A 22,749-nucleotide genomic window follows, 5' to 3' on the forward strand; every position below is an offset into this window, starting at 1 on the left:
ACTATTTTGAGACATATACAAGGTATTAAAAGTATTAAGCCTAAAGATAAATTCTTGATGATTTATGGAAAATATTTTTGATTTTTTTTTTATTTATTTAGTTGTAGATGAACACACAGTATCTTTATTTTTTATGTGGTGCTGAGGATTGAACCCAGTGCCTCACACATTCGAGGCAAGCACTTTACCACTGAGTTACAGCCTCAGCCCATATTTTGATTATTTCTAAAGGAATAGTGGTTTCTTTTTTTTTTCCTCCACATTTTTATTGGTGCATCATAGTAATATATAATGGTGGGATTTGTTGTTATACATTAGTTAATGCACACAATATAGCAATATAACTTGGCCAGTATTCCTCCTCAACACATCCCCCTTCCCTCTGCACCTCCCACTGCCTGGTTGCTTTCTCCTCTTCTACTGATCTCCCTTTGCTTTTCATGTGCTCATGCCCCACACACCTTTCTTTTGCTTTTTCTTAGCTTCTACATATGAATCAGCCTAGATATCCATCAACAGATGAATAGATAAAGAAAATGTGATATATATACACAATGGAGTTTTCTTTAACCATAAAGAAAAGTGAAATTATGTCATTTGGAGGAAAATGGTTAGAACTTGAGGTGATTATGTTAAGAGATAGTGGTTTCTTAGTAGTCATATTTGCTTTGCTTTTTCCAGTGTTTCTTTATTGAAATAGGGTATAATTTAAAAATTATAATAATTTTTAAAGTATATTTTATTTTTTTTAATTTTTTTCATTTGTGTTTTTGGAACCTTATTGCATTAGTGATAAGACAAAACAACATTCTTTTTTTTATACTAGAGCATTGGGCATATTTCATGATATATTTAGTCAGGTTTTAAAAGGTACAATGCTGCCTCCAGAAGGAATTTCTTATAATAACCATTTGTCATTTTTATAGTCTGTTGGTATGTGAATTCTATTCTGGCCTTTAAATCTTTTTTAATAATGAAATACAATACTAGAAAAGATAAACACCCATGAGCTCACCAGATAAACTTATTTCTAATTGTTTTGTCATGTTTACTTTAGATACTTTTAGAATCAAACTCTATACATTGACTTTTTTTTTGTATCCTGCTTGATCCTTTAAAAAAATATATTTTTACTGTATGTACACTTTTAATAAGACAGAGCCCCTTCTTCATCTTAAAAATTTACTTGACTATTCTATTTCCCATAAAATTTTAATTAGCTTTTCAAATTCTATGAAAGACACTAAGGATTTTGCTTGAGGTTACATTGACTTTAAAGAGTAATACAGAGGAAATCATGTTTATAATATCAGAGATTTTTGTTTGTGAACATAGAATCTTTCTCCATATATTTAGACCTTCTTTGAAGTTCTTCATAGAGTATAGAAATGTACTGTACTAGTATATTTGATGTATAGTTATATTTATATACATATATAATCACAAAATAATGAATATTCAAAAAGAATGAGATAAATAGAAACTTATTTTCTTTCACTATTGCACTTTGGAGACCATGTGGGAAATGAGTTTTATCATCTTTGTGTGTGTGTGTGTGTGTGTATGTGTGTGTGTGTGTGTTTTCCTGATGTTCATCATCCTATTCCCCAGTCATGATGTGTAAGAAGTCAGAGGAGAAAAGACTAGATACCTTACTCCCTCCTTACAAACCAGTTACTGGATGGGAAAAAAGACCCTTGGGAATGAAGGAGTATGTCTGGGAATGTAGATTTACTACCTTGCTTTCTTTCCCCTATCCCCTTCCATCATAGCAAAAGAGTGAGGAAGAGAAATGTAATTAAGAAAAGTTAGGTTGGGGTTGTGGCTCAGCAGTAGAGTGTTCACCTGGCACATGCAAGGCCCTGGGTTTGATCCTCAGCACCACATGAAAATAAATAAAATAAAGATATTGTGTCCAACCAACAACTAAAAAATAAATATTAAAAAGAAAAGAAAAGTTACAGTCACTAGTGGAAGATGATTTGCTCTTTGTCTTTATTTTTTGTATTCTCCCTTATATGGCTTTTCTGTTCTATTTTACATCCCCACTTTTAGGCTGAATTTGTAGGAAAAAAAAAAAAAAAGAAAAAACAGACAAAAAAAAAAAAGAGGAAGATAGCCTTATAGTCATCTAGTAATCACTAGTGCTACTTTTATGCAAATTAATTAAATTCCTAGCTTATAACTGTAAATTTTCATGAAAGTAAATTATGATTCAGGTTATGTTGCTTCTTCTTTTAAGTAGATGTCGATATCTTGATATCTTTGATTGGCATTCTATATCTCTCTCATTGAGATCTTTATTGGAAAAAAAAAATCAGGTTCTCTGTAATTGAAATACTTTCAGACTAAGTTTAGCAAAACATCTAAGATTAACCATAGATTAGTTGATTCAAAACTCGTTAATCCTATATTTGAACTCATAGATCAATCCTATGATTTTATTTCGCAGTACTGTTGTGGAAATACAAATGCTTTATTATAAAAATTTCCTTTTCATAAAAATTGAGGGATGGTGTAATATTTATTATTTTGGTATAGTTGTACTTTTTGTTTTTTCTACTTTGGTCACCATGAGAGTATTTAGTGATCATATTTTTAAAACTAGTTAAAGCAAGTTATTTTGAGAAATGTTTATCAAATAAAGGTCTTGGATTTCATTTAGATAATAATTTTTTTTGCTATATTTTATTGATGCCATCACTGGAAGAGACTAGAGGAATTCCTAGAGAGGAGGACCACAAATGTTGACTAATGTTAGAGAAATGAATTTAAGACATGTCAGTTAGATTCACAGATAGTGTTTTAATTAGGGAAACAAAGATACATTCAAGGGAGAATATGGGCAATCTCAAGAACTAGAGAGGCACCACTTGGTCTGGGGTGTTAACGTTTATTGAGGGACAGTAACTATGGATTAGACTACAGGTGGAAGCAGGGCAGAATTACACAATTTCAAGCCGGTTTTTGTACTATTTGTATATTACCCTGGTATTATATGACTTTTTGCAGGCAAGGGCATGCCCCAAGGGTGCAGGCTGGGTTGCCCATGAGTAGTTTTGTTTTGAATTCCAACAGTTCGCGGGTGCTTCTTTTTCTCTTGAGACTGAATATATCTTTCTCTGTTTTCCCACATTCCTAGCTTAATGTTAAGACAGTATGTTCTTTCACATTCAGTATGTCTGAAATGGGACTGTCTTACAATTGAATGTGTGGTTTGGATATAGAATCCATGGAGCTGATATTCAGCCACACTGGTATAGCACACTTACTCTTATTTTCTGGTTAGGCAGTGGTCCTTATTGTTGTGGCTGGTCATTGCCTCACACTGGATCTAACATTTTTAAATGTAAGAAATTGATTTTTTCCTCTCTTTCTAAATCATAAATAATCTGTTTTTAGGTTGGAAGCTTTCTTAGGATCTATAGCCTCCATACCAAACTACAATCAGTGAATTCGCAGAGCCAGGCATCATTGTTAAGTCTAGAGTTTCATCTCCATGGAGGTACTAGTTATGGTCGAGGAATCAGGGTCTTGCCAGAAAGTAACTCCGATGTGGACCAACTGAAAAAGTAAGCATTTTATACACCTTTTTAGAAAATGTACATAAGGTATTCATTAAACTAATTTCAAAGGTAATATTGTTCCTGGTGGGTCTCATCAGGTTTGATCCTCATGGCCTTCTGTAATATTCTCCACGTTTTTAAATAGATGAGCCAAATGATACAACCTCAAGTGATTATAAGTTCAAATAGCCAGTTAGTAACAGAGCCATCACTATAGTCTAAGTTTCTAGTAGTTAAAGTCTGCTTTTTACACTCATGCTCTTCTTATACCATTTGTTATACTAAGTATAGCAATAAACAGTGGCAAGTAGACTTTAGCCAAAGTTTGGAAACTTTATTATATAACTAAAATTTCTAAAATATTTAATCCTGCTGTGGGGAGAGGAAAAGAAAAAACTTTCTAAAGGGCTTAAGATTAAATAGGTAACAGAAGTGTTTTAGTGTATGAATTTTTAAACTTTTAACAAAAGTGTCTTTAACTTTTGGATATGCTCAGAAAGTAAATAGTATATTAATTTAATTCCTGTATATGCGATTCTTTTTCTTCAGCTATTCTTAGTGGCTACTGTGTACAAAAAATATTTTTAGCAGTATTTTAGACAGAACAAAAAAAATAACTTTTATGTATCTCCAGAGATAGACAACACTTAATTTTACTGAACAGTAACTTGATAAGTAATATTTAAATTTTAATGTATTTCAGTGAGTTTGTCATTAAAATTAAAATCTATTTTACTAATTTTATGTCATTTTTATTTGTATTGCAATATATAACAACATAGCATTTCATTATTTCATTTCTTGAATCTACAGTGAGATTGTTCTGACTCCGAATGTCTATTAAATTGCCAGAATATTTTTGTTTATAGTATTTCATTGCCTTTCTGTTCCACTTTTATCTTTCTAACCTTGGGTTTTTAATTATGGGGGCTTTGGAACCCTCAGATAATCTAATGGAAGCTGTAGACTATTTACTGAGAATACACAGAAAATTGAATAAGTAATTACAGTGGAATCCTGGATTTTTGTGGTTGGAGCTAACCTTGCTGTTTTGACTTTGTGTTATCAAATTTGAAATTATATTCTTTCCATTTTAGAGCTTTAGAATCTGCAGATTTGACAGCTACTCAGCGTTCAGATATTATCTCTCAATCAGAACATGAGGACAGCTTTCCAGCCCTTTCAAGTAAGGACAGTTTTTAACTTTGACAGTTTAGTTCCTGATAAATTGCTACATCAGTATAATTATTTTCTTTAATATTTCACTATTTCTATCTCTTGTTTTATTTATATGTGTGTATAAATATATATATGTATATTTATGTATATATTTTTTATATATATATAAAAATATAATAGAACACCCTAAACATTCATCTGTATCCTATGAAAAGTTAAGTATGGTTCTTCCTAAATTTATAATTACATTTCCAAATTAGAGTGATAGTGACTGCTTGATTTATGATGTATATATATATAAAATGTGTGTATTCATTAAAAATTCTGTATTATTTTCTAGGCAACTACTTTTACTTCTCAGTTTCTAAAATGAACAAAGGATGATTGTGCTGCTTTATTGATTGTGCTGCTTTAAATCAAAAACCCCTATAATTTTTTGCTCATATACATCTTAGATGTATACATAGTTTCCATAATCTAATTATAAGATGCTATCAAATTATTATACTTTTGTATGTTTATATTTTTGTCTACCTGAATAGATGCCTGTTCAAGTCTGAACTTTAAAACTGTTCAGCGTGCAACATTTCTTCTCCTTTTCCACTTTGGCTTAATATCTGGTTGTACATTCTGACCTATAGAATGTACATCAGGTTTTTAGTCTGATATTTTTTAACAGTTTAACTCCTATCCTGCTATAATCCAAAAAAAAAAAAAATGTTTTATGGGTGTTTACTCTCTGGCTATACCACTAGTAGTCTAAAATTAGCATGCATTTCGTAATAGACACTTAGTAAATGCCTGTGTCCATTATTTTTTTAATCCTGACAACTGCCTGTAAGATGTATTATTTTCGCTCTTTTACAGAAAGGAAACTGAGGCTCTGAGTAACAGGCATCATGTAATTTGTTCACAGATACTTACTTATTGACTGATGATAAAGCAAATCAAGTTCAAATATAGGGTATATTTGACGTTCTGTTTTTAAATTTATTTCTCATTCTGTCTTAAAACTCTTCCCATTTCTGTCACCTCAATAATGGCATTTTAGCGTAATATATAACTATTCACACTACCATTAAAAGACCATTTTTTACAATTGACATCGTTTAGATATAGTGTAATTTGTAGTTATACTTTCTTGCAATCTCTTTTCTCCTTTTAAAAGTGTTTTGTTTTTAAATTACACAGTAATATTCAAAATATCAAATTGAATACTTGTCTGTATGCCTATATCCACCTCTATGCCTTTCTCCCTGAAATAAGGTTAATAGTTTAATGTGATTCCTTCAATACCTTCATATTTCTAAAGATATACCTAACATAAAGAAATAAAACTTCCCTCTTTCTTAAGTTATTACCAATATGGAATCATGCTATAATAGTTGCTTTTTTAACAGTATATTTTAAACATCTTTCTGCACTGATTCATATAGCTTAAACTCATTATTTTAGTAATCACATAGTATTGTATTATACAGGCATAACGATATTTAGTTAGCCATTCTCCATTTGGTAGACATTTAGGTTGTCAACAAGTGCTTTGTAATTGCATGTAGTGTTTGAATAAATATTAAACACATTTACTTTTATGCTTTTACTTCTCTTAAAAAAAAACCAACTCCTACAAGTGGAGTTGATATATTAAAGGGTAGACATATATTTTATGTTAATAGATACCACAAAATTTCTTACAGAAAAGGTCATCAGAATTTGTACGTGAATAACAGCATAGGATAATGTCCTTTCCTCCACGACCTCACAGTTCTGGAGGTTAAACAATGTGTATAATTTCTTGACAATTTGCTAGGTAAAAGGAAATGTCTTACTTAATTTTCGTGAGCATTTGGAAATCTCAATATAATTAAAAGCTCTTTTTATTTATTTTTTTTTCTTTCAATTTTCTGTCCTTACTCTATGTGATTTTCTTTTGGATTCTTTTACCTTTTTTATCAATTGATGGTAGACCATATATATATTTTGCATATTTTCTCATTCATCTGCTTTTATGGTTTCTGCATTGTTTACACTTCATATTGGAATGGTAGATGTTAATAAATAAATTAGATTCATTGAAATTGTACCACGTCACCTTGAGATATCTGTCCGAGTTCTCTTGTTTTTTGGTGTTAGTCATTAGTGATGCTGAAGAAGAAAGGCTAGTCATGCATGTGTTGTATATGATGCTCCATAAAATAAATAATATACTGCTATATATAATAGAATGGAAAATAAAGCAATTGTAAAATATACTTGTCTTAAATTCCTCATTTTATAAATTAGATAGTATTTTACAAATTATTGGTTTGATTTCTACTTTTGCTTATTAAAGTAATATCCTATTTAATGCTGTTTAATTTAATTTGTCATTGTATTACATTTAATAAACTTACTGATTTATCCACTTCTTCATTTTCATGGCGTATTTTTTGATATATTAAGAATTTTTAAAACATACAACAAGGTTAAAACAATTGTAGAGAGAATATTATATACTCAGTACCTAGATTCTCTGATTCATATTTTATTTTATTTGCTCTGTTACATATTGGTCTCTCTCCATTCCTCCTTTCATTTATTAGTCTCTATTTTTTGGTTCATTTTAAAGTAAGTTTCAGATATCAAGCCTTCTAAACACTTAAGTATGAATACTCGTCATTAACATTCAATAATTGTTTAAGATTATTTTTAAGATAAATTTACATTAATTGAAATGACAACCAATTATTTCATGTACTACTACATGAGTTTTACCTGATATATAAACATGAATAATTCACATTCTGCATACTTTTCTGTTTTAGAGCTTCAAATAAGTGGAATCATGAGTTATCTATTCTCTTACACAAAATATGTTTCTGAGATTTATCTGCACTATTGCATATATCTGTAATTTATTCTTTTCTTAACACTTTGTGGTATAGTGTAAAGTAGACATTTTCCTTTTAAGTAAGAATTTCTAGTTTTTATAGCAATGTTTATTTCCTTTTTCCTGTTTAGATTACTTCAGTGTCTTTGTCAGAAGTCAAATGGATGTAAATATAGATTTATTTCTGTTTTCTGTTCTTTACATGTTAGTATAGTGTGAAGGATGCATCCATTGTTCCCATATGAATTTTCAATTGTTCCAAAGCTATTTCTGCTTATCCTGTGAATTATCATGTTGTCTTTGTCAAAAATCACCACTGTAAATGTGGCTTTATTTATAGATTATATATTTAATTAATTTAATTTGTCAGTCTTTATGCCAGTACTATGTTGACTTGATTACTATAATTTTATAGTAAGTCTTAAAGTCATTTACTATAAATCCTGCAGTGTTTTTCTTTTTCAAGATTTTCTTCACTATTCTAGGTCCTTTGCATTTCCACTTAAGTAGTAGAATCTGATTAGCAATTTCTGTAATAATGCCTATGCAATTTTGATTAGAATTGTATTTAATCTGCAAAATATTTGGGGGGAAATTGGTATCTTAACATTGTCAAGCCTAGCAAATCATGATGATAACTTATGTCAACATTTATTTAGGTATTCTTCAATTTCTCTCAATAATGTTTTATAGTTTTCAGTGCCACAGTAAATTTGTAATTCTTCTTCTTTCTTTTTTTTCTTCTTCCTGTAGGCTCTGGATCAGTATCACTATATGAAGTAGAAAGATGCCAACAGCTGTCTGCTACAAGTAAGATCAACTATCGTTTTTGAGATAAGGAACAATACTACAGTAATGAGCATCTTAAAGTTTGCTCTTACACTTAACTAATTCCTTCTTGCCTAATAGTAAGAGTAGATATCATAAAACAAAAATAGGTCTGCATTTAACTTTTATTCCTCTACCTCATCCTATACAGCATAAAATGTAACCCATGCAGAACCTGTCTCTGATTGGATATATGTTTTAAATCATGTGTCTCTTACTATTTATAAAAAATATCATTGTACAATATAACAGTATATCAGGGTTTATTTTTAGTTTGAGGATACAGAATATATTATATGACATTAATTTTAATCACACTATGTCTCTCATAGTGTTAGATAAGGAACTTCTTAAAACATGCCACAGAACTTATTAAACACAGTTTAATTAAATGTTATATACTATTATAAAGATATGAGTTTCTCATATGAGAGAAAGGGAATACAAAATATGGAATGAGAGAACACTTAATAAAACTTGGTGTTGTATTGGAACCAAAGATGCCATGTAATCATGGCATGATTTTATATGTAGCTATAGAAATGGTGACAGGGGTGTGTGTGTGTATCCATATATTTACATGTATACATATTCATATAAAAGTACATGTATGTGTATACACCAGTATCAACCTATATGCACATATGCTCACCTGTATCCATGAAAGGGCACAGAGGCAAGGGTATTCCACTAACAATAAGTATAAGCAGTCTACAGATTTTGGTTTAAAAATATGCAAGGGCTCCTTAGAGAAATAGCAGATCCGGGGCTAGGACAAGGGAATAAGATAAATTTGAAATATCTTAGAGTACCAGAAAATAAGGAAATTCTCAAATAAATGTTTGGACATGTCAAATCTAGGACAATTTGAGCATCAAAATATATATTAGTGATGGATTAGAACTCATTGTATGAGCCCATGTTGATAACAAACAACAGTAAATAAATGGGGTTGAATGGAAATCTCTTTCTTATGGAGAAATGACTACTACATATGAGTACTAATAAATACAAAAAAAAAACAATTAAATTAGAAAAAAATCCATCATTTTGCAATGATATTAGTAATTATTGATTTAATTGTGAATCAGCGGCTCCTAAGCTGTTAGGTCCTAAATATTTGATGAAGCGTAGCATATTTGCTTTTTCTTAGGTACCTCTTTACCAATTATGAGGGGGCAAAATAGTAAATTTATAGCAGACTAATCACCTAAATCAAATGAAAAAAGTTATATCTCCAATAATGGAAACAATGGTATTATATGTCCTTTGATGGATGCACTGAGCAGCACACATTATCACAGATATTGTCTTTGCCAAAAATGTATAACTTGTATTTGAACCTGAGAGTAAAACAAGACACACCCAAATTAATGTTTATTCTACAAAGTAAGTGGCCTGAACTTCTCAAATAAATGTCAAAAAATAAAAACAGGATTGGACTCTGAACCAAATAATAAAATGCTGAAAAGAACTTTTTGGAAATAGTTAGAAAATTTTGAATAATACCTATTAAATTAAATGTTTTGATGTTGAAAATTGCACTGTAACTATGTCATTGAAAGATCTTGTTCTTGTGAAATACACACTAAAGTATTTGGGGGAAGGAGGCATGATATCTAAAAATTATTCTCAATTATTTCATTAATAAAAATACATATGCAGAGAGATAAAGGCAGACTGACAAGGTTAAATGTGACAAAAGCTTAGGAAAGGGAATATAGAGGGTTTTTGTATTACTTTTGCAATTTTCTTTAAGTTTGAAAGTTTTAAATAAAAAGTTAAAAACTTTGTCTCACAGTATTAATTGAAGCAAGTGCCAATTTTAAACTAAACTGATTGCATCTACTTTGGCCTTTTGCTTTTTAAAGCAAAACTATTCCACTGTAAACTCTTGGCCTCTTACCTCCTTGAAGGCAAATTTATTCAGTGAGGCTTTAGTTGGATTAAAGCTGGATATAGGAAGTAATGCTCCTAGCCATTTGAGTGTCAAACTGTGTGCATCCATTCTATTTTCTAAAATAGAAAAGTGTTAACTAATTTTGCAGGCAGAGTAAGTGTTGCTTTCTTACACTGAGGGTCACCAGCAATTTTGTACTCATCCCTGTATAAACTGACCGCTGCTATCCCAGACCTTTCCACCATCAGCTGAGGAAACCAGGCTAAGCCTCTATTGCTTTTGTCTGACTTTTTTTCCAATCTAATTCTTCTATTTCTCATCTTCCTCCTTCCCTCCTTTTCCTCTCTTCACCTTCCTCATTCATTTCCTTCCCATCTGACTCCTTTTCCTTCTTGTACTTTACCACCACCATGACAATTTGGTATTCCTTAATGTCCCTTGTCACTCTTGGAATTGTTTATTATAAATAAAAGTTCTGGAAAGAGTCTCTTGTCTTAAATATCAGGGAGAAGAACTTGTCTGGCAAATAATATTGAGCAAATGTGTTTTGTTATATTCTGTTGAACAATGTCAAACACAACTTAAGCTGTTACCTGATAGAGAGTTGTTGCAGATATCAGTATTATAGTGAATATTTTAAAATGTTTCACAGGTAACATACTCATTTTCTTGATGAAATAAACTTTACTGTTTTCCTTAAGTTAGCCAAGAAATCACTTTTAGTCTCATATAAAAATACTTAGTGTACACTTACTAGACAAATTATTTCATGAATGAAGTATTTGGCATTTACTCAGTATATTTGTTGGATACCTATTGTGTGCCTTCCTGGCCTTCCTGCTGGGCATTTGCCACCAAGGTTCTGGTCTCACTCTCCTCCCCCAACTCCTGCCCAATTTTCAATAGTAATGTTATCTGCATGACAATGCTGCCTAAATCTTATGGGTATGCATCCAGGAATAATATGACTTCTGCTTTCTTGGAACTGACAGTTAACAATGTGTAAGTTAATTAGGTTTTATAGTGTATATTTGGTTCTGGGGGATGTCATGAATACACTTAAGGCTCTTGTAAGCTATTCTGATTTAATATAAAAATTCTGTACAGTACTTACAGATCATCAGTATTTGGAGAAAACACCATTATGTGCAATTTTGAAACAAAAAGCTCCTCAACAATATCGAATCCGAGCAAAACTGAGATCCTATAAGCCCAGAAAACTTTTTCAGTCTGTCAAACTTCATTGTCCTAAATGTTATTCACTGTAAGTATTCCAAAATAAAGTTATCATGTTATTTGTATATAAGCATTACACATACATATTTTTAAGTCCTGATAATGATCAATTGTGATTTCATTTATAGTATTTTGAAAGAATGTTTTTAAGGGAAATGTACAATCTCAGAGTAGATTCTTCCGATTCATTCTTTTTCCCTTATATTTCCTTTCAGTTCGTTCTTAGTAATAATAAATAAAAATATGTGCTATTTTTAGATCTGAACTTCACCTTAGTTCTGATGAATGCCTATGAAAATAATAAATTAGAAAAGTATTTCGGGAGAATTTCTCCTTTGTTACAAAATGTATATGTAAATATAAATCTGTTTTAACTGGAATTCTTGAAAAAAATGTAGGTAATTGGTATTTCTACTTAAGTGATACAGAATTCTTGTTAGAAATATTTCTGTCTAGTTAATAACTATAATATAAAAAGCACAATTTAAATTTTGTGCAGAAATTAAGAAGTTCTCAGTTTCTTGGTGTCTTTACTACAAACATTAATCATAAATAAGTAAGTAAACAAATGCAGGTATGCATAGGACTGTTTTGTAATCTTGTTAATATGTACTCAGCTCAAGAGATAGTTGGAAAGTTATTTTTTAAATTTTTGTTCATATTTTTAATGCAATTTACCTGTCTTCTAAATATATAAAATGATGTTAATGAAAAGTAGCTAATGGATGGATATGTATATTTGGATACCAAAAATCAAGCTTTCTCTGTAGTGTACTATGATGCACATTATATACATGACCATATATATTTGTGTTGCTATGTTATTTAGTAATTTCTGTGTACATTAATATACATATTTTCCCTCTAAAATCTAAGAATAATACTGTTTGGAGTGGTTTTTGATCATCAAATATCTTTAAATTACATGTTGGACCCATTAGACCTTGAATGGTAGTTGGGATTAAAATATATGTAAATATTTTACTTAATTCTTGAAATATTATCAAATTTTGGATCATTAAATTCTGTGTATAATCATGTTGCATGGAGCATGATGTTAAGTGTGTTCTTTGTCTCTCAGATTCCAAGAATGAGATCCACACAAAAAGTAGAGGGTAGAGTAGCAAGATTTATCTAAGTCAGAAAAGGCTCCCACAGTACAGGAGTGGTCCTAAGGGAGGGTACTGCTGGCTATTTGTTGGGGGTTTTTAAAGGCATGTGTGATGGCCCCTGGTAGGTGATTGGTGGAACCTATATAAATGAAGAATGGAGCAGTCAAGCTCTTTAAGCTCTGGTTGAATAAACCAATCCAAAGTGTATATGTTTAATCCCTTATTTACATAATTAAGAGGACAGGCTCAACCTTGGGATTTGGTCCTTTAGTTGAATAGAAAGTGCTTGGGATAAGAGTAGATTTTGTGGTTGGCTATTGATAAGGGTAGCTAAGGAAGGGCAGTTACTGTTGAGGCTGGCAGAAGTAGCCACAGAATGTTCTCAAGGCCTAGTGTCTCCTTGTAGGATGGCCAGGTCTCTTTCCTCCCACCTCCCCAAAGGCCCTTATTCCTATCTGCCTACAGGTAATCTACCTTTCTGTGTTAATCCTACAGCTCTTTAAAGCAAAGCCCCTATCTATAATCCCCTTTTAAACAAATGAGATAAAGTTATACAGCTAATTGACAACAGAACCAGGACAGGCACATAGACCTTTTGATTCCAAACTATGCCATTTCTACACTATGATACTTTAACCATGTGACTTAATTACTAATTATTAAAGGAAGTTTAAGATTGGTTGAAAGTATATGCTCTATGAAAGTGAGATTAACTGGATAAAGAGAGGGAAACGGAGTTGCTGCATTTTTTTTTTTTCTCCCACTGGTAATTTTCACATTCCTTACAGAGGAGAACAGATTGGTATAAAAAAAAATAATTGTAAGTAATCATTCAAAATTAGGCAGTGGTTAATGAAATGATGGTATAGATCTGCTTAGCCACAAAATACCAGATATCTATTGAATAAAATTACTTGATTTGCACAGTGAATTATTTCTTAATTTAAGAAAAAAATAGATTAATTGATCTGTATATAAAAATGGAATTTTAATTGGATGCTTTCTTAAAGTGGAATTTTTAAGATTAAACCAAAATTGCTTTAAAATACTTCATTGTCATTGATTTTAGGCAAGAAGTTCCACATGAGGGCAATTTGGATATAATTTTGCAAGATGCTGCAACTCAATCCCCAGATAACAAACTACAAAATACATCATTATATGATTCAGAGATCTGGACCACCAAAGACCAAGGAGGACGAAAAGTAGTTGTTCATTTTGTGAAAAATAATGGTATTCTTCCACTTTCAAATGAATGTCTGGTTTTGATAGAAGGTAAGATATTTAAACTGTTGGATTTTAGAATACTGCTTTTACAGGTTAATTACCGTTAAATGTATTTTACAGGCCACCTAATACATATAAATGAAAACTACTAGTAATTTAAGTTTCACAAAATTGAATGTTATATTAACTAGATTCAAATATATTATACACACGTACACACACATTCATCTGAACTACATTTTGAAATTAGACATTAAACCTAAGTATTTATATTCATCCATCTTGTTGGATTCTGGCATGTGATCTTGTCAGTTCCAAATTGATTATTTAGCTGAGTAATAATAGTGAGCTGATTGCTATTGTATTGTATAGCTGCTGTTGTCTTGGCCTCTGGATGTCACTGTTGTTTCATAAAAATAGGATGAAAGTCTTGTATTGATGTCTAAATCAAGGAAGAGACCATTAAACAAGTAAGAATAACTTGACAAGTTTTAAAAGAAGGAAAATTCGGGGCTGGGTATACACCTAAGTGGTAGAGTGCCTGCCTAGCTTTCATGAGGCCCTGCATTCAATCTCCAGACCACCAAAAAAAAAAAAAAAATAATAATAATAATAAAGTAAAAGAATAAATATTTATTATGTTTTCTTTTTCATTTTCTTTCCATTTCTGTCACATTTTATCTAATATTTTATGTATGTAATACAACTTTTCTCAAGACAAGTTTAAAGTTTCATTATTTTCCTTAAAGCTTTTCTTCCTATATAATTTTCCATGATAACTAATTTGCATTGGAGAAATGCTTCCTTCTGTTTTATAATAATAATGATTGTACTATTTTTATTGCTGACATTTTTTATTCATAGGAGTAATGCTGCTTTTATATGATTTTATAAAACATATATATATAAATATTCCTGTTTATAAAAATGGATATCATTTTCATGAACATAGCAATTTTCTAATGTAATTACACTGTGCCCAAAACGACTCTAATTGGTGTTTGTTATGTATCCATTTAACCATCACAAAAAAAGCCAAATCACCTTGTGATTTATGTTAATTTGTCTGTTTAAAAATTCATTTATTAGATTTTAATCTTACTAAAGACAGGATACATGTTTACCTCTATTTCTAATTTGCTGAGGTTTTTTTGTCATTAATGAGTATTAGGTTTTGTTAAATGCTTTTTTTTACTGCATCTGTTGATGTTATATTTATTTTTCTACTTTAGCTTGTAGATGTGACAAGTAATATCAATTGATGTTTTTAATGTTGAACTACCTTTGCATACCTATAATATATCTCATTTATAGATGAATGGTTACTTGAATACATTTTTTAGATTCTATTTCCTGATACTTGTTGAGGGTTTTTATATCTGCCTTCATGAGAGATATTAGTTGGTAGTTTTCCTTTCTTGTAATGTCTTTTTCTGAGTGAGACAGATATCATTCTTTAAATGTTTGTGTAGAATTCACTATTGAAATTGGGCCTGATTCTTCTTTTTCCCCTCCTTAGGTTTAGCTATTGATTCAGTATTTCATAGATAAAGTTTTATTCAGATTATCTGTTTCTCCTTGTGTGAGTTTTGGGAAATTGTTCATCTAAGTTAACAAACTTGTGGGTATAGAGTTGGTAGTAATATTCCTATTTTTTCTTTTCAGTTGTATTCCTTTTATTATTAATATGTAGTTTCAAAACTGAATAATTTAAAACTTACTCTGAAATGTGATTCATTTGCAACTCTAATGTTGAGTCATTTTATCATAATATTTATTAATATCTTGAGCATACTATATGCCATGCACTATACTACATAGTTTAATATTTTATCTTTAGCTCATAACAATGTCTGTAAGCTATATATTGTCCCCTTTTTAAACAGATGGGAAACCTGGGACTGAGAAGATGATAAATAGCTTAAAATTAAAGAGCTAGTAAATGGGAGAAAAAAAAACTCAAACCTATGTTCATAGTCCAAGATGAATCTTTGTACCCATTATAAGTATGTGTCTTTCAGTAATAATGCCTATAGATATAAACCTTTCTAACACTGCTATTCATACATATAATTTTAACCATCTTTTATTTGTACTCTTTGGTTTATTCTACATATGTTTATTCTGTGCCGGGAACTGAGCTCATCATCGGTGGTATTGTAGCATACAAGACAAAGTGTTTTCTTTTGTGAACTTTATGTAATAATTCATAAAAGTAGTCACATGTGACTCTAAGTACTTTATAAACATTAACTTATTCAATCTTTATAATGACTTTACAGTATAACGGTATTATAATTCTGTTTTTAAAATGAGGACACTAAACTCTGCTGGGCAAGGTAGTACATGCCTATAATCCTAGGAGACTGAGGCAGGAGGATTGAGAGTTCAGAGCTAGTCTCAGCAATTTAGCGTGGCACTTATCAACTCAGTGAGACCCTGTCTCTAAATAAAATATTTAAAGAAGGGTTGGGGATGTGGCTCAGTGGTTAAGCATCCCCAGGTGATATCCCCAGTACTCCCCCCGCACACCAAAAAAAAAAAAAAAAAAAAAAAAATCCGGGAAACTAATATACCAAAGTAGCTCAACCAAGGTTATCAAACTCGTATCAGAGCCAATGTTGGGTAATCCAGTGAAAATGGCTGGGCAGAATGCTCACAGTGTTCTTTGGAATGTTATTTTGCAGGGAACATTCATGGAAAAAGAGTTTATGAATGTTCGGTCGCTCATTGCAATTTTAAGCAAAGTAGGCAGGGTTAAGTGGGGCTATGTATAAGTATCTAAAAGATAGATTGTAGCTTTTGGCATATGAAGCTTTTAAATAGCTAGCTTCTTAGATTTTGAAATTTAAGCAGTTGTGATCAGTATAATAGAGCAAAAGTATGACTTCTAGCTGACACAGAATTGTGGAAACAAAGATGGGACTGTACAAAATCAAATGCAGCCAAGCTCACTGTTCTTACCAAAATTCAATCATTTATCAGTAATAAACACTCCACAGATTGTTGCAGTCTTATGTTTAACTTCCAGAGTTCTGAAAAAGTTAATTTTGGCAGTTTTTGCTGATGTTCTTGTTACTTTTATGGAAAAAAGTATTTTTGAAGGTCCAGAAGTACTTGCAATTTAACATTACAATTTCTGTCCAATTTTCATGAAATACACAAAACTGATGTTTAAACATTATGTTCTCTTTCCTTATAGAGAAAAGGAATTATCAATCTAAGTAAAAAGATAATTGGATTTGAGTTCTAAAGATAATGCTATCTTCCAATAATGGAAAACCATTGAGCATACTGTTTTCTTAGCCAAATTGGTGGTTTTAATGTTTGTCCTGTCACAGAATTAGGGGAAGTGTGATAATATTTCCAGGAAAAATGAATAAACACTGTATTTGAGTTCATATGACATAAACTACTCTACATAGGTATAGTTTAATTTAATATTGATCTGAAAGTTTAAAAGATATTTCAAAATGAAAGTACAGAATAGCTAAAAGATATAGAGGGTAGAGTAATTATATAGTTGATCGGTTTTAGAACTATAGACCTGCACTATCCATTCAGTAGTCACTGAGCCACATTTGTCTACTGAGCATTTGAAACTAAAACACATTGAGATGGGCTGTAAGTATTAAATATTGTACAGCAGTTTTTGAAGATTTAATGTGAAAAAACGTAAAATAATTTATTAGTCTTTTTACTGACAATATGTTGAAAATATTTTGGATATGCTATATTAGATGAAATACATTAAAATTTCATCCTATTTTAATGCAAGTACTAGAAACTTTTAAATGAAGTTTGTGATATATTTCTGTCGGACATACTACTCTAGACAGAAATTGTATGTGAAATCTGGTCAAGTCACTTATTTTTGAAAATAAAGTTTTATTAAACTATAGTCATAAAAAAGATATTTCAAACTCAAAACTATATTTGTTTAGACATTAATAGCAATAAGAAATTTAGTAGTGAGAAACCTATAATACGTTGGTTCCCATCTTTGTTCTCTTGGTTATTTGAACCAAGGTGATCCTGGCATAAAGAGCAGTTTATTTAAATTTAGGATGATGGTTGAAATTTTACAAACTTTGTATTTTTAATCAAGTCTCAGCATTAAATTTTTTTAATTTTTAAATTTGGGGTACTAATGATTGAACCCAGGACATTTAACTACTGAGTCACATCCCCAGCCCTTTTTATTTTTAATTTTTATTTTGGGACAGGATCTCACTAAGTTGCTGAGGCTGACTTTGAACTCATGATCCTCCTGCCTCAGCCTCCTAAGCTGCTGAAATTATAGGCATGTGCCATGGCACTGACTAAGTCCCAACATATTTGTATAATTGTTATATATATAGGATTTTTATATAATGTTGTTAATATATAGGATTAATATTTTTTACCATGAGTGATTAAATCTCTAAATTTATGACTTTATTTTTTTCTGTTAATCTCTTTAGTATATACTGTATCTCATGTGTTACTTAATAAGTATTCCATTTTGCCTTCATTATATAAACCTGATATGGCTTATTTAATAAACCTGGATAGCTAATTTCTTCTTTTTTAATAGGAGGTATGCTTGGTGAAATATTTAAACTCTCAAACAAGTTTCACAGTGTAATTCCTGTGAGATCTGGCCCTGAAGACCTGGAACTCCTAGATCTTTCAGCACCATTTCTTATACAAGGAAAAGTGTTTTACTACGGGTATGTTTTCAACCCAGGGAATTTTTGGAATGAAAAACTATATTGTTAGTATTTTGTCCCATGCACTATTATATGTTTAGCAGATACTTAGTACCAACTTATCTATACAGATGGTTCCCAACTTACAATGGCTGGAGTGACACACACTCAGTAAATTTTGATTTTTCCCTGGGCTAGTCATATGAGTACAGTACTCCCCTCACAGGGCTGGGCACTGGTAGCAAGCTGGAGTTCTCAGTCAGGGTAAACAACTAACACTTTGCAGAGGAACGTGTTGCTAAGCTATATGTTCTCTAGGTTAGATGTATTGAATGCATTTTCAGTTTAAGGTATTTTCAACTTAAAATTGGTTTATTAAGATGTAACTCCAAAGTAGATCAAGGATTATCTATGCTAGATTTTTCTATTCTATTAAGCATTATATATTAAGCACACAGTGTTAGAAGTATAAGCCTACAACCTTTTTTTTTCCTCAGACAGATGCAGATACTTGTTTTCTTTCACAAGGATTTAGATAATAGCTACAGAGAAAATTTCAGTGCTGCAAACTTATAATTAAGTGATTGAATTCCAGAATTGCCAGGACATTAGATAAAATATTTGATTGCACTAAAAATTAGAAGATAAAAGAATGCATTATGATATACAAAGAAATATCTAGGTTTAGAAGGAAAGCATAGAGATAAAAATGCCACCTACTACTTGAAAAAACAATCACCATGCAAATGTCCTGCTTTGAGACTTTGGATTTTAGGATGGATGCATCTTTTACTGTCTATTTCTCCTACTCCTAAATTTGTAGCAATTGTTAGTCATTATTAAAAATGGGTACATCTTGATTTCCATTGAAAAATTATTTACTACAGTTATCATGTTTCCCAGATTGAGAACTTGGAGTCACTGGTAGGCATCCCCCAGGTTCTATCCCCTATAAGATACACCAAAATGCTTCAGTCATAAAGTGGAACTAATTATTTGCACCACTGAATTAAATGCCTAGGTTAATATTGATTTTTACCTTGATGTGCCCAATATCTTTATATCTCTCACTAGATACATGACCTCAGAGTCATCTTCAAGATTTATCCACCAGTTAATTCAACAATCAAAGCCTTTTATGTTCTGTGTGTTTCTTCTTGAATGAAATCACTAACATGGGATTTTCCATTTGTTTTGTTTTATGGGTGTGTTTGTGTGTTCACACACACCTCTTCTCTCTCTTGCCCTTTTTCTGACTTGACTTCCTTGTATAGGGTAATTGACTACTCTTAAACTTGGAAAGCAGATATTAGTTATGAACTCTAGAATGTCATTTGTTAATTTACCAGTATTCTATTTTATAAAAGTTATTTTAAGGATGTCAGCTTTTCTCACCACTTTCAGCATGAACCAATACAGAAATTTTGTTTACATGTTAAATTTTAAAGATATTTTTAGATTTTCTATTACTTGAATATCAGCAGCAAAAGCCAACATGTCTTTTAATTGATTTCCTTTTTATCTTTAATTATAAAATAACTTTAACTTACAAAAATATCAAAAAAATGTCACAACACTTATGTACCCTCTACTTAGATTTAGCAGATATTAGCATTTTAGCATTTTTCAGACTTTACACTTAAGAATTGGTATTTTACAGAGAAGAAATATGTCCTTATAACAGACCCTTCTCTAACCCTTTTTTCTCACAGGTAATTATTTTTCCAAAGTTGTGTCAGTCCTTCTCAGGCATGTTTTGATGCTTCTGTTGTAATATATGAACTTCTTAAGCAGTATATCTTATTATTTTTTGTGTTTTTTAAATGTGTGTAAACTGTTATATACCATGCCTTCTCATGTGCAGCATTTTTTAAATTCAATGTTTTTTTCAAGACTTATCCATGTAGATTGTATAGATTTAGGTTATTTTACTATCTGTACTCTATCAACATATCATAATTATTCATCTATTTCCTATTAATTGGTATATGCTATTTAATTTAAAGATGACGATACTAAATCATCTCCTGTTACACATTTTCTTTGTCATAAAATCATTTCAGCGATCATGACCAGCAGTTTTGGTTTTTTAGTTTTTTTATATATTTTAGATATTTTTTAGACTTTTTTTTTTTTAGATATATACTGGGATACATACCAGGACATAATCTAAAATGAATTTACTACTGTGGGTCCTTGCCAAAAGAGTTTGAAAGTGACTACTAAGTCATTTACCTAGAACTGGAATTACTGGGTCATAAGATAAGCATATTTTTTGCTTTTTTGGGAAGAAAGCTGAATTGTTCAATGCTTTTAACAATTAATGGTCTCATCAATAGTATATAAAAATTTCAATTTCTATTATGTTCTCTCCATGCATTGGTGTAAATGTAACTTATAACTTTATTAGACTTCAAATGGTGTCTATGTATTTTCTTTTATTTTCTAGGTAATTATTGGGTTTATAAAACCCATATGTTTATTGACTGTTTCAGTATTCTGTTTCATCAATTCCAAGTTCACATCTTTTGCCTGCTTTTCTATGTGATTACCACTCTCTTTTTAGTTTAAATTTGTGCATGTGCATGCAACTGCTTGTAAATATTCTTCTGTAGTAGAAATACTAATATTTTGTGAGTTACATACTTATGGTGCTATCTATATCTTTCTAATTTCATAGTTTCCTTTGTTTTATGGAGTTTTAAAATGTTAATATAGTCATATTTGCCAAAATGCTTTCCTAAGCCCATAAAAGTTTTTAAAAGCTTTCTTTATGTTGTCTGGACATGATCCTTTTTAAAAAAGATTTAAGCTAATGGTTCAGTGTGTCTCTTTAATGGTTATACATCTTTTAAGTATTTATATTTTGTTAATGAAATATTTCTAGAGAAGTATTCATTTCATTTTTTAAGTTTATTGACATACAATTGTTGATTATATTTTCAAATTCTTTTAAATATCTGCTTTGTCATTGCATCTACTTAATATCGTTTGTATGTGTCTCTTTTTTTCCTTGAGTTTTCTTTGTCAAAACAGCCGACTTTTGTTCATGATCATGCTCTTTATTATTGTACTACTGCTCTTTGTCTTCCTTTACTTCTTTAGGTCTCCTTAGTTTTTCAAACATTCTATATTTAATGCTTGCCTCAACTAATTAATTTTTAATATATTTTAACATTTATAATTATAAATTTTCTCCTGAGAATATAGCCATAGATTTATCTCAAGTTTTGATATGTAGTGTTATTCTTGTAACATACTTCTAAATGTCTCATAATTCCTGTGATTTCTTTTTTGACCAAGGAATTATTTAGCTGTGTTTATAACATTTCTCAAATTTGTATTTTAGTTGTTATATTATCATGTATATTTTAGTGAGATTGTTTTTTAGCTAAACATTTTGGAACATTTCATAATGTTTCTTTGGGATTTGTTCAGCTTTCTTTATCCTACAATGTGTATGCTTAGATTTGTACATATTCTGTCTGTGTTGTAAAAGAATGTACAGTCCTTAATAGTTTAATTAGAGTATAATATTAGATCAGGCTTATTAGTCATAATAAAAAATTCTGTTTCTTTTGTAATTTTATTGATTTAAACATTTTCTTATAAGATGTGTGTAAACATCCTCTGTGATTTTGAGTCTCTTTATTCTGTCACCATTTGCTGTATATAATTTGAGGCTCTTTTCTGAGTTCATTTATTTGAGTATTATTGGTCCTTACAAAAGGAAAACATTTCTAACCATAATTTTTTTTTCCTTAAGGTTTGTTTTTGCTAATATTTTTTATTGTTTTCAACTTTTTTTTAGTATCTAATTCTGTTTTCAAGTTTGTGTCATCCAGTTTTAATATGTCACTTATAAATTGTTTAGTTATCATTAGCAGATGAATTTAAATACATTTTAATTATTAGTATGTAGTATATATCTTTTCATTTTTATTATTTTCTACTTAGCACATTTTTAGTATATTTTTACTTTCTTTAAAAATGTTTCAAGTCTTTTTGTTGAATTGATTTTCTTAAATGTTCCAAATTTTGTCGTTTTTCACCTTTTACTGATTTGGAATTAATGAGTTCTCTTATTTTGACTTATTTCCTTAAATCTTTAATTAGTATACTTGCTTTATCAGTGTCACAA

At 30.4% G+C, this 22,749-nt stretch overlaps 1 protein-coding gene across 3 annotated transcripts in view; it reads left to right on the forward strand.

Moving 5' to 3' along the window:
• POT1 (protection of telomeres 1) overlaps nucleotides 1-22,749 on the forward strand; it is a 104,148-nt gene that overhangs the window by 73,286 nt on the left and 8,113 nt on the right. For all 3 annotated transcript variants that reach the window (XM_081286355.1, XM_081286353.1, XM_081286354.1), the window contains 6 exons: nucleotides 3,403-3,572; nucleotides 4,664-4,752; nucleotides 8,368-8,424; nucleotides 11,450-11,606; nucleotides 13,760-13,965; nucleotides 18,494-18,629. In XM_081286355.1, the coding sequence (XP_081142481.1) occupies nucleotides 3,403-3,572; nucleotides 4,664-4,752; nucleotides 8,368-8,424; nucleotides 11,450-11,606; nucleotides 13,760-13,965; nucleotides 18,494-18,629 (815 nt within the window). The remainder of the gene's footprint in view (nucleotides 1-3,402; nucleotides 3,573-4,663; nucleotides 4,753-8,367; nucleotides 8,425-11,449; nucleotides 11,607-13,759; nucleotides 13,966-18,493; nucleotides 18,630-22,749) is intronic.

This window comes from Spermophilus citellus (assembly GCF_964194105.1).
Source record: "Spermophilus citellus genome assembly, chromosome: 3".
NCBI classification, from domain to species: Eukaryota; Metazoa; Chordata; class Mammalia; order Rodentia; family Sciuridae; genus Spermophilus; species Spermophilus citellus.